The 12937-nt window shown below is 44.9% G+C and overlaps 1 protein-coding gene across 1 annotated transcript in view; it reads left to right on the top strand.

Moving 5' to 3' along the window:
* CACNA1H (calcium voltage-gated channel subunit alpha1 H) overlaps positions 1-12937 on the top strand; it is a 429314-nt gene that overhangs the window by 238607 nt on the left and 177770 nt on the right. The window contains exon 5 of the mRNA XM_067534310.1: positions 2358-2455. Within this exon, the coding sequence (XP_067390411.1) occupies positions 2358-2455 (98 nt within the window). The remainder of the gene's footprint in view (positions 1-2357; positions 2456-12937) is intronic.

Below are 12937 nucleotides of genomic sequence, written 5' to 3'. Positions count from 1 at the left end.
CAGACTTCTCAGTTGCATTCAGAGGTGCTAATCTGGATGGAGAAAAAATGAAAAAGCAACGCTTTCAGTTTGTAGACCAAGCCAATTTTGTGTTCACTTTGCACAAAAGTTTGAGATATTGAGTCGCATGTGGACAGGTCTTTGTTCTGAGGAGAAAGTTTATGTGGCTAACACACAGCTATTCAAATGATTGTGGAAAGTGAACATACGGGGGCACAAGCCAAAGGTAATCCATTTTTAAATCTAGGCAGGCACTCTAAGAAATAGGTGCATAGCTGTCCTGTTCTCCAGTTCTGCTATGCATTCACAATCACAGCTTCATAATAACCCCCCACACATTGTTATCCTGTGACTCCATGATAACTGGGACCACCACATTGTTGGCATGCTTATCTTTCCATCTGGATGCTCCAGTGATGAGGTTTCCATCATATTGTATCTTATCAGACTATTGTTGCAGAACATGACCTTGGCTTCCCACATTCTTGCTAGCATAAACATATCAATTAGAAATTTCTGGGTAATTGCTGAGAGAGATGCTGTCACCAGGAAGCTGAGATGTATTAAAATAGAAATTGCAGATCTGTTACTGTATTGTACCCTTAGACTATTGAAAGTAGAGAATTTTTTAAATCTCGGGTCCTTGGCTGGTATAAACTAGTGTAGCTCAATGGAATGCGATTGATTTACATCAGCTGAGATTCTGGATTCATCTTTCTTGCCTTTCACTCTGCTTGGAAATCAAAATCAGAGAACAGTTTAAATGAGGCTAAAATATATTTGTAAAAAGCTGATGCTGCAAACCTTATGTTCGTGAGTAACCCACTGACAGCAGCGGGCCCGCGTGCATGAGTGAAGACTATTCGCACACATCAAGTGCCACCCCCGAACACAAGCAAGGTGGGCTGTTTTTAGCCAGTTTCACTTTCACTTCCTGGTTGTGTCCTGGGCCGTCTCAGTGCCTTTGTCCTTAACGCTACTGTGGAATGTTTAAAATAAAAATGATTTCCACTGACATTTTAAAATAGGGAATGGAAACATTTCTGTGTATTTGTTTTTGTCAGATGCACCCCTTCCCACTCTGCTTTTGCCATTTGTGTATTATTTTAAAAAAATAAAAATCTTTATGGTACCAAAAATGAGTTCACAGTCTTGCTCTTGATGCTGTTATGGTATCTGAACAGGAGTAGTGAGAGAGATGTGACATATTTACAAGCTGTTCCCTGTAGTCGGCTCAATCGCTATAAATTGTCATTACAACCAAGCTAACTAGCCAGAACGCCATCTTTATAAAAATACACGACACAGGTTTACCACCAGACCAACTCAACTGACTAAATGTAACATCCTTCTGGGTCCAGGAGAGACGTGTTAAATGGCAACAAAACATGAAAAAGAAAATGTTCCTTTTTTTTTAATAATGCAATGCAGGCCAGACTGCCTTAATGTTGTTCCCCAGATCTGTTCTGTACATTTTTGTGGTAGAAGAAAAGATAAACTGTCATGAAAATACCAGGGATGATGCACGGGGGTATAACAGGAGTAGTGAGAAAGGAATATGAGAAAAATCTTATTGACTGTGAGTTGTGTGGAGCTGCAGAATATTCTCCCAAGGGAAGGGATTAACCATTAGACAATTTACCAAGGGTCATGGTGGAGTCTCTGTCACTGACAGGTGTTAAATCAAGATGGGATGTTTTTCTAAAAGGAACTATTTGGGGGAAGTTCTCTGGCCTGTGTTATGCAGAAGGTCGGACTAGTTGATCACTATGGGCCCTTCTGGCCTTGGAATCTGTGGATCTCTAGTGCTCAGGACATGGCAAAAAGATGAGAAAATATACTGTAAAGAACAGTTTTGCATTGACATGGAGATTGATGGGTTCCCCCTTCCCTCCTCCTCCGCCGCTAATTTCTGTGGGTCTAAGTTTGCAGCCGGTAGTCCTGTTGAGTGGCACTAATGCATGTGGTTGGCCCCGAAGACTTCAGGAGGACCACTTCAATAAGTCGCTGCAGCTCAGTGTAATGCACTGTGGCAGGTGCTTTTAGAGGCTGCCGGATCACTCAGAGAAGTTTCATTCATAAAACATCCCCCCACACATGCGGCAGTCAAATCACAGCGTGAGCTAGGCAGCTGCAGCGGTAGCCTACTGCTCATACTGCAGATCATGGTGGCGTCCATTGTCTCACTGAATCCTGAGATAGCAAGGGCACATACTGCCCAGCTAACCGACAGCTGTCTACCTGGCCAGCCTGGAACAGCCCATACGCAGAAGGACTATCCGGCTGCCCCACGCATTTGTGAGGCCTAGAAGATGAGACACCTCTGTTCTGATTTCTTTTTCCCCTTTCTTCCTTAGCATGATGGAATATTCTCTGGACGGGCACAACGTGAGCTTGTCTGCCATCCGAACGGTCCGGGTACTCAGGCCTCTTCGAGCCATTAACAGGGTCCCAAGTAAGTAAAATCCTTCTTTTCCCAGAGTGGTGAGCACAAGTCTGTATGCGACTCAGAACGTGCCTGGGGAAAGTAGCGCAGCACCGAGGATCTAAGAAAGTGTGGCTCCTACGGACTTCAATGCAGAGTTGGTCCCTGGTGTCTAAAGCAAGGGGTGCTTTGTGTATCACATTGCCACTGGCTGTCTGGCCCCTCAGTCCAGCTGTGACTAGCTTTAGTCACCGCCCCAGGTAGGGAGAATGAAGACCATATCTTGATTTTAGTAAGGTTTTGGACATAGTCCCCCATGACATTCTCAGAAGCAAAGGAGGGAAATGTGGTTTAGATGAAATTACTATGAACTGGGCACACCGCTGGTTGAAATACTGTACTCAAAGAGTCGTTATCACTGGTTTGCTGTCGAAATGGGAGGGCGTGTTCAGTGGGACTTGTAGGGGTTGGTCCTGGCTCTGTTACAATTCAATATTTTCATTAATGATGTGGAGAATGGAGTGGAGAATGTGCTTATAAAATTTCTGGATGTCATCAAGCTGGGAGGGGTTGCAAGCACTTTAAGGGACAAGATTAGAATTCAAAATCATAGAATCATAGAAGATATGGGTTGGAAAGGACCTCAGGAGATCATCTAGTCCAACCCCTGCTCATAGCAGGACCAACCCTGACTAAATCATCCCAGCCAGGGCTCTGTCAAGCTGGGCCTTAAAAATGTCTGAGGGTGGAATCCACCAGCTCCCTAGGTAACTCAATCCAGTGTTTAGAATGACCTTGACAAATTAGAGAATTGGTCTGAAATCAACAAGATGAAATTCAATAAAGATAAGTACAATGCTTAAGAAGGAAAAATCAAATGCACAACTCCAAAATGGGGAATAACTAGCTACGGGGTCGAACTGCTGGAAAGGGTTTGGAGCTTACAGTGGATCACAAATTTAATATGAGCCAACAATGTGATGTGGTTGTGAAAAGGGCTAATATCATTCTGGGGCATATTAACAGGAGCATCTTATGTAAGAGATAGGAAGTAATTGACCTGCTCTACTCGGCACTGCTGAAGCCTCAGCTGGAGTACTGTGTCCATATCCGGGCACCATGATTTAGAAAAGATGTGGACAAACTGGAGAGAGTCCAGAGGAGAGCAACAAAAAAGATAAAAGGTTTAGAAAACCTGACCTATGAGGAAAGGTTAAAAAAACTGGGCATGTTTAATCTGGAGAAAGAAGACTGAGTGGGGACTTAATAAGTGTTCAAATATATTAAGGGCTGTTATAAAGAGGACAGTGATCAATTGTTCTCCATGTCCATGAAGATAGGACCTTAATCTGCAGAAAGGGAGTTTTAGTTTAGGTAGTAGGAAAAAGTTTCTAACTTTAAAAGTAGTTAAGTTCTCGAATAGGCTTCCAAGGAAAGTTGTGGCATCCCTATCTTAGGAGGTTTTTAAGAACAGGTTGGACAAACACCTGCCAGGGATGGTCTAGGTATACTTGGTCCCGCCTCAGCACAGGGGGCTGGATTTGATGACCTCTCAAGGTCACTTCCAGCCCCGCATTTCTCTGGTTCTGTGGATATTTTCCAAGGCTGTTTTAAACTCTTTGGCCAGGTCTACACTTACCTGGAAATTCAGCGGCAGTCAACAGGAGTTAAGCAAGTGACTCTGCGTCGCTTGCATAATTCCCGTCAACTTCTTAACTTCCATTGTGTGTGGTGCCTTCACTGTGCTGCGCCGATGGGAAATGTGTTCCCATCGACGCAGCGCTATGCCACTTGCGGGGGTGGTTTTAGTGTATCGACTTCCAGATCGATTGAGCGGGTCTTCACTGACCGCTCAATCGATCCGGATAGATTGATCTGACAGCGGCGATCAGTGAAGCCATACCCTTTGATGCAGGGAAGCTAGTATCTGTTCCTATCTAATAAAGTTCCCAGCACACTGGTATCTCAATGCAAATAAAAACGTTCCTTTAAGGGGAAAAAAAATTGGGGCTAGGGAAGATCCTGATTTTCTAAATAGGCTCGTTTTTCCTCTCAAGCTATGTACACACTGATGACAGCGAATTCGCTGCCATCAGATCGATCTTTCTGGATCAATAGAACGGTCAGTAAAGACCCGCTCAATAGATCCGGAAGTCGACGCACTAAAACCACCCCCTCAAGTGGTGTAGCGCTGCGTCGATGGGAACGCATTTCCTGTCGGCGCAGCGCAGTGAAGATGCCACGCACAACAGAAATGAAGTAATCAACAGGAGTTACGCAAGTTACTCTGTGTAGCTTGCGTAACTTCCATCGAGTGCCGCCGGATTTTCAGGTAAGTGTAGACCTGTAAACCTGATGCATAACGTCTTGCCGTGTTTAGGATTAGTTGCACGACAGTCTCTGCTTCTGGTAAGATACCGAAGAGCGTTTATTGGAATGAGGAACAAAATTGGGTTCACCTGATATGGAAAGTTCAAGTGGTCCCTAAACCCATTTTCAAGTGGATTCAGCTGTTTGTCTACTAAATCCAATTTGAAAGATGAGCCAACCAGTTGAAATAGTTTCCTGTTGTTACCAACCCTCTTTTGAGTGTTCCTTCACTGATATGCTAATTCCCTATCCCTTTCATCACTCTTTAACTGAAATCCCCTTTTTTGAGAGACAGTGTAATTGTTTGAAAATCCTCAGGTTTTCTTCAGAAATTGCTTTTCCTGCTCCTTTTAAAAAATGCATTTGAAATTATATTGCATTTTCACTGAGCATCCCACTTAGATTAATTGCCCACAATTCGGCGCAGCTACAGACAGCAAAACAAACTCCCACTAAATTGTTCCGATTCCAATACCTTACATGAACGTGCAAAAGAACAGATGATGTTTGCCTGCAGGAATATTCTTTGAAGTTTCTCTCAGCGCTCACATTTTTTAACTTTCTTTTTAAAATCAGTGATGACGTTTTTTTCAAGTCAGGAAAAAATGTAGAGGGCACACACAAGGACTGACAGGACTTCATAAGCTTTGGATTCAGAATTTTATCGCTATTTCTGATCAGGCCAATATCCCCGGGGAATAGCCTTTCTCATGGCTGTTGTTTGTAGTGCTGGCTGGGAGTGGGAAAAGTGGAGAGTGGAACAAAAATATGAACTAGTTCGTAAGGGAGCTCTCTGAACTTCTTTGAACCTCCAGAAAGGTTTTGGGGTAAAGTTTCCAGTTGGTTCTTATTTTATCTGTGCCCATTGAGCCACCCCTAGCTGCCTTTTGAATTAGAGGCTGTTTTAGGCTGTAATTCAGAAGAGCACTTCAACTTATGTTTAACTTGAAGTCAGTGAAACTTAAGTACATGCTTAAGTGCTTGGTTGAATTGGGACCATAAGGACAATCATTTCATTCTAAGAGCTTGTCTCCTTTATAGAGCCTTTGCCAGCAGAGCTATGCCAGCATAATTATATGGAGACACAGCGTATTCTGGCCTAGCTCCATCACCTCCCCAAACAAGATTAGCTATGCCAGCAAAAGCACTCTTCTCTCGATCTAGCTGTATGTTTATACATCGGAGGGGTTAGCAGGCATGGTTATGTCAGCTAGGGGGTATCAGATTTTAGCCCTCCTAGCCAACGTAGCTATGCTGGCAAAACTTTGTAATGTAGACTAAACCTAAGTAAATAGGTCTGAAGCAAAAATCTTGTCTCCAAATGCCTCCAAAACTGTGGGAAAATTCTGATCCGGGTCCAAACTTTGTGGCTCTGCTCCATTTCTCGGCTCTGTGATTCTGTTTGTTGAGTTTGCTACTGAGGCTTTGAAGTGGGATTTTTTAGGGCATTTTGTGCCACAATCCCTGCTTTGATTTGTCTTCAGAAGACGGGTAATAGAAATTCATCAATATTTCATTAATAGACAAGGAGATTCAATCCAAAGAGTTAAGTTCATGTTTTGAGTTATTTGGCCTGCTGAGTGGCTGGGACCGCCTTATAGTGTTAATAGCATCTTGAATTGCTGCCAAAGTAAGATGAGTATTCTTAGAAGTATCTCAGTTCCTGGAGGGTAGATAAGCACAGACTGTTTCTTGTTTATAAGACACTAACTCTGTCCACTTTTGACTTTGGTATTTTTAGTGCTCCAGCCTGATGTCTGATACGATCCAGGATCTGCCACGACTGGATCGTGATAACCCCCATTTTAATTTTTTTGGAGCAGCGATGACTTACGGTTGTACAGGCAGGCAGCTTTGATCCAGGGGGATTCCAAAGCTTAACAGCAAGGGAAATTCACACCTCCCGCCCCGGCTGAAAACCAGAGCAAGGCCCCTGATCCCATAAATCACCATAGCAACTGGCACTAATTGGCCATAGAAACAAAACTCCTCTAGAGACGTAGAACAGTATTGAGCCTATGAGCAAAGGGGCTGAGGGGTTCCCTTCCCACCTTGAACTGCTACTGGCTATTCCTGCTCTGTGATAGACTCATAGACTTTAAGGTCAGAAGGGACCAATCTGATCATCTAGTCTGACCTCCTGCACAACGCAGGCCACAGAACCTCACCCACCCACTCCTGGAACAGGCCCCTGACCTATGACTGGGTTATTGAAGTCCTCAAATCAAGACGTCAAGGTTGTAGCCTGGTGCAACTCCCCCGTTGGTGCCTTCTGCTGGTTATCTGGGGAATCAGCCCTCAGCCGGGCAGACGCCTCTTTCTGCGGTGTCTCAAGCCTGTCTCCGCTCGACCCTCGCTCTCGTGGCTCGGCCCCCCGCTCAAGTCACAGTCCGCGCTCCCCCCCTTCCGGGGGATTCTGCAGTCCGTTCTAGGCCACCTCCCATGGTGGCCACTGCAGTCCTGCCACCAGTGCTACGGCAATCAGGGGCTAAGGGAGGGACCCAGGCCCGCCCCCTATTCCAGGTCCCGGCCCAAGAACCCTAGGTGCGGCAGCCTTTCACTGCATCTCCCCCAACTCCTCCATAGCTTTCCCTGGGCTGCTTCCCCACAGCCCCAGAACCATCCCTGCTCTTGCTTCAGGGCCTTTGGCTCTGCTGATTCCCAGTAGCCAGCCACTGCTCTGTCCAGGTCACTGCCAGCCTTCCCCCCTTCGAGCTCATGGGAGGCACTCTCCTTGCTCTGCTCTGCTCTGTCGCTCCTTATATACTGGCCTCCTGGGCCCTGATTGGCTGCCACGCAGCTCCTTCCTATTCGCTGCCTTTCTAAGGGCCCTCTTAACCCTGTCCTGGCAGTGAGGGGCAGGCGCCCCGTCACAAAGGCACAGAGAATCCACCAGCACGTGACCCAGGCCCCATGCTACAGAGGAAGGAAACCTCAGGGCCTCTGCCAATCTGCCCTGGGGGAAAATTCCTTCCCAACCCCAAATATGGCAGTCAGCTGAACCCTGAGCATGTGGGCAAGACTCACCAGCCAGACACCCAAGAAAGAATTCTCTGTAGTAACTCAATCGCACCCATCAAATGTCCCATCACAGGCCATTGGCATAGTGACCACTAGTAGTCAAAGGACTCCCCCATGCCCATCCCCCATACTGTGGCCCCCTGCATCCATTAAGGGATGACAAATCTGTTCCCTCCGAGCGAGGTGGGGCAATAACATGGTCCCCTCCCCCCCCATCTCCAGGAACAGCAGCATGGTGCATGGACCTCTTCTCTTGGGGCAGCAGGGCTCACCTCCCCTGCACGGAGGCAGGAGATCAGCCGGGGGCACCCCCGTATTTAATCCAGCAGCTGAGGTGCATCTGTTTGGGTGAGTGGACCAGGCCCGCTGTAAACTTCTCCTGCCGCACACACAGCCCTCTGTTGGGGTAGTGCTGGTCCTAGCTTCTGGGTGGAGTTAACACCCCGTTGAGATGTATGGTGCAGTTCACCCCTCTCACAGCTGTTGTTTCAGGCTGTCTGCACCAGTTGTGATGGGGTCACGTTTTTCAAGCTTTGCTTTGCAATCACGAGGGGCAGAGACATACTTTAAAAAAAAAAATCTGGATTCCAACAGTCACATGCTTCCAGAACCCAGCACAAGTTCCCTTTGCCTTACTCCAGTCCTTTGGGGACCTCCCTCCATTACCTTATCCATACCAGATCACCTCTCCCATTTATCCACATGGGAAGGCAGTGGGGTGGCAAGAACCGCTGATGTAGGAAATCTAGTGGGAGTGATCTAACCAGAAAGCTTGGTACTCATTTTGCTTCCCCCAGTTGGGATGGAATAAGAAAACAGCTGAGATTTCTTCTTTTGCTAGGTTGGTCTTGAGGCCCTTTTGGAAGGGAAGGAAAGGAAAGTTGTATGTACAGCTAGCGTTGCAGCAGTGCCCCACGCAGCTTACACTGTAATTAAAGACAAGTGATGTATAAAGAGATGGAGAGAGAGATTCACACACACACAAACATATTTTGGGCACATTTTTATAGGTTCATAGATTTTAAGGCCAGAAGGGGCCATTATGATCATTTAGTCTGACCTGCTGTGTAATATAGAGCATAGGACTTGGCTGAATTAATTCCATTTTGAACTCTGGCAGATCTTTTAGAAAAGCATCCCAGCTTGATTTAAAATGTCCAGTGATGAAGAATGCACCAGAACCCAGTTGTTCCAGTGGTTAATTACTCGCATTGTTAAAAATTTGCCCCTTATTTCCAGTCTGAATTTGTCTAGCCTTAACGTCCAGCCACTTGATCTTGTTCTACATTTGCCTGCTAGATTGAAGAGCCCTCTATTATCAATTTTTTGTTTCCTGTTTATGTGCCTGAAAAAAATGAATTAAAAACCCCTCCGTTATACCTGGCTACATCTGAATTTATCCTTTCTTGTAGGCATGAGAAAGGAAGTGGCTCTTGGTTCTGTCTGACAGGCTTCCTGTCTGCAGAGTTATCTGTGGTTTTCAATAACCATTAAGGCCCCCCAAGTTTGTGATGAGTTGACTTCCTTGTTAGCATCGGAAATCCAACGGAATCAATGACAACTTGACTCTCAGCCCGCTGACCTCAGAGGATGTCTTGATACTGACTTCAGTGAGTTTTGGATCAGGCCCTAACTGAATCAGTTGAGGGGATATTGAGGTGATGGAGAAGGGGGGATTTACTGGTCAGAGGGTGTTTCATACATGCAGGCAATGTGGAATGACGCGCACAGACGTTTGCGAGGGAAGGTGGTCGGCTGAATGGGTGGGGATGAGGGACAGTGAGAAAATAGCCCAGCGTGGCTAAGTATGGAAAGGCAGAGCTAGCAACGTCCTTAATGACCAGAGCAAAGAGCCTGACACTGGTGAGTCAGCGAAGCGGGAGCCAGTGAAGGAGTCCAGTGCAGGGAGAGGTGACATGGTGAAAATGATGGGGACGGAAAATGGTCTTGGCAGCTGGTGTTTTGAATAGACTGGTAAAAACCAGATTGGGTATTGAGGGCTAACTGCACCGAGAGCTCGGCCTCGGGAGAACAATAATCGAAGCAGATTTTCACTGCAGTTGCTGCATAGCCGAGAGAACTCTCCTCTCGTTCCTTCCAACGCGGAGCTGAAAGCCTCCAAAGTGGAACTCTGTCAAAAATAGCACAGCAATTTATCCACACGACAACCTTGCACTTTGCCTGGCCCCATCCAATTCTATTACCCCTTCGCTTTCATGTGCAATAAATTCACCCACCCGATTTTTTTTTTTTAAAGAAAAGAAAGAAAGGAGGAACCCAGCCAATAAAAACATCATCTCTATTAGAAATTATTCCTTGGAAATGACGGGGGGAAAAGATAATTCTACGATTTATGGTTTTGGCAAGGGCTGTAAGCTTTTTAATAGTGGTCACTGTTTTCAAGCTTGTTTCATTGCTGGCTTGGTTTTTTTTTTTGTTTTTTTCAAATGTGGTTTCAAACGGACACCAGTGTAATGAAATTGAAAGGAAATCACGATGCTTGTTTCAGCCTAACTGATGCTAATAATCTTTTCCCATGGCACACTTGCCATTTTACTAAGAGGGTCCGTAGTGCCTTTCATAGATTGATTCCAGCTGTTAGCTATCTCTAGAGCAGTGCCACTACAAAACCCGAAATACCGAATGTTACTAAGTGGGAGGAAAAAAATGTGTCTGGCAGAGGAAGATAAATTTTAACCATTTTTGGGAAAAAGAGGGTGAGGATTTCAGTGGGGGGAGGAGAAGGGGATAAGAGCAATTTCTTGCTACCATTGGGAAGTACAGGATCCTTTTGCTTTTCCAAAGATAGATTTGTAAGTCAAGTCTGAAGGGCAGTGCTATTTAATGTGTTCCTTGGGGGTTAGAATTACAGAGTGCATTGGGAATGAATGCTATGAAATAAAAACTCTTTGTGCATTCAAGTGAGTCTCCTACTGTATTTTAAAAATATATATATTTGTTGTGACACTTCAGCTCCTCCAGCGTGCGCTCTTGAGTGACCTTGAGGAAGCAACATGTTGAATGGTTAACGCACAAGACTGGGAGGTGGGGAAGTTTGAGTTTTACTCTTAGCTCTTCCACTGTCTCATTCTGTGACCTTTGACGAGTTATTTATGCTGTCAGTCTTTCAGTTTCTCCATTTGTACAGGGGGTAACTTCTGCGTGTCAAGGCCGTTGTGAGACTAGTTGTTACTGCTGTGGTTTATCTTAATGATCAGGATTTTCTCTTCCTGATCCAGCCACTTTGCTCCACTCAGATAGGGTAAAGTGATGGACTCTGGCCCTAAGTGGTACAGGTTCCCCTACAGTTCCCTTGCCACAGTGCAGTTTTCAGGTGGTGTAAAGGAGCATAGCCATCTCCTACGCTAACTGCCCCCCTAAACCCTGCCATGGGGGTGGGAGGGCATGTGTTGAGGGTGGTGTGGAGCATGTCTGCACTAGACTAATTCACAACTTATACAAGATCCCACAAGTACCGGAGCCCCCGATCTGTCGTAACTTATGCCAAAAGGCCTGAAATGGTGCAACGGCGGTCGTGGAATTAGGGAGGCATAACTTGCCTCGCTACTCTTCCCCTTCCCCCTGCATCAAGCTAATCTCAGCATATGAGACGATCTGAGCTATTGTTTGTAGTGGATGCGCTCACAGTGCTTTGAGATCGTTAGATGGAATGTGCCATACCGTAGCAGCACATGTATCTATATTTAATATGCATGCTGGGTCACTTCATTGTGTCATTTCATTGTGTCACTTTATTGACTTCAGTGCAGCTAGATCAGTTGCCATGAGCTGAAGATCTAGACCCGTTATGCCAAAAAAAAGTGGCGCTACTGGTCCAAATCCTGATGTTCTTACTCAGCCCATATGCAGACAAAACTTCCTCTGAAGTCAAAGGACATTGAGCTGCAGCTCTGTGTAATTAAGAACTACTAGGAGATGCATTAGACATGACTTGGGAGTTGGCTGGAAGAAGCAACAACCCGCAAATTAAGAGGGTAAGAGAGAAACTACATAAGCATTTAAATGCCACTCTCTATCCAAATGGGACAACTAATGGAGGGTAACATCTTGCAGGGGGGAAATTAAAGGAGAAATAGCTCTACACAGACAAGGAGAGTACTTTGCAGAGCAGCCTCTTCACGGGATAAAATGCCCCTGAAGACTGCACTGCCGCCAGCATTATCTGTCAGACAGATTGATTTGCACCACGCTGTAATCATGCGTGATGTTTTCTGTTGGAATGTGCAGTTCCTTAAGCTCTTTCCTTTTTGTGAACTTAGCAATGTTGGGGTTTTTTAGTTCTTCTTTTCTTTCTCTCAGAGCTACAATTATCAACTGTTCAAATTATGGTTGGTTGGTTTTGCAAAGATTCGTTTAACCTTTATTGAACCCCTAATTTGCATATCATTATTTCTTAGGATGGGTTTTTTTCTTGCTTTAACTTATACTTGGAAGTCACCCTGACCTCTAATTACAAAGCACAGAGCGAAGGCAGAGTTTGACCCTTCCTTTCTGAGCATCTCAGGTTTGGTAGGTAAGGCCCATCCATAAGTCCTTGACCAGTACAGTTAAACTTGGAAGGCTACATTTTTTTAATGGTAAATGTCGGTCAACGTCAATTTCGCCATACACACACAAGTCAATGAGAAGGAATTCCCATCCAAAATAATCGAAATTTACAGATAGGCAAAGTAAGAAAAATGCTGCTTGAAAACTTATTAGAGTTGATTTAAGGATATTTAATTTGTGCATTTTGACATATGATGTTGACAATTTGTGCTTTACCCGTTACAAAGCTTTAACTTTTGGAATCTCTGTCTCTACTGTCATTGAATAATTATTATCTGACACACACACACACACACCCCATAATTTCCGACCACTGTGAACATTTAAATTGATAAAAATTGGGAAAACATGCTTAAAAATACAGAATGAGTCAAAATTATCAGTTGAAATTTTAAAAAAATTAAAATCAAATTCTGCCAACTCTAAGAATATGAGAGACACAAGGTGGGTGAGGTAATATCTTTGATTGGATTGAGCTTTTTTGGTGAAAGAGACATGCTTTTGAGCTCTTCTTCAGGTCTGTATAAGCTCAAAAGCTTGTCCCTTTCACCC

Source organism: Emydura macquarii, unplaced genomic scaffold, assembly GCF_026122565.2.
Source record: "Emydura macquarii macquarii isolate MOO-44397 ecotype Brisbane River unplaced genomic scaffold, CSIRO-AGI_Emac_v2 contig_3390, whole genome shotgun sequence".
NCBI lineage: Eukaryota > Metazoa > Chordata > Testudines > Chelidae > Emydura > Emydura macquarii.
This window is presented reverse-complemented; position numbering and strand designations above follow the sequence as displayed.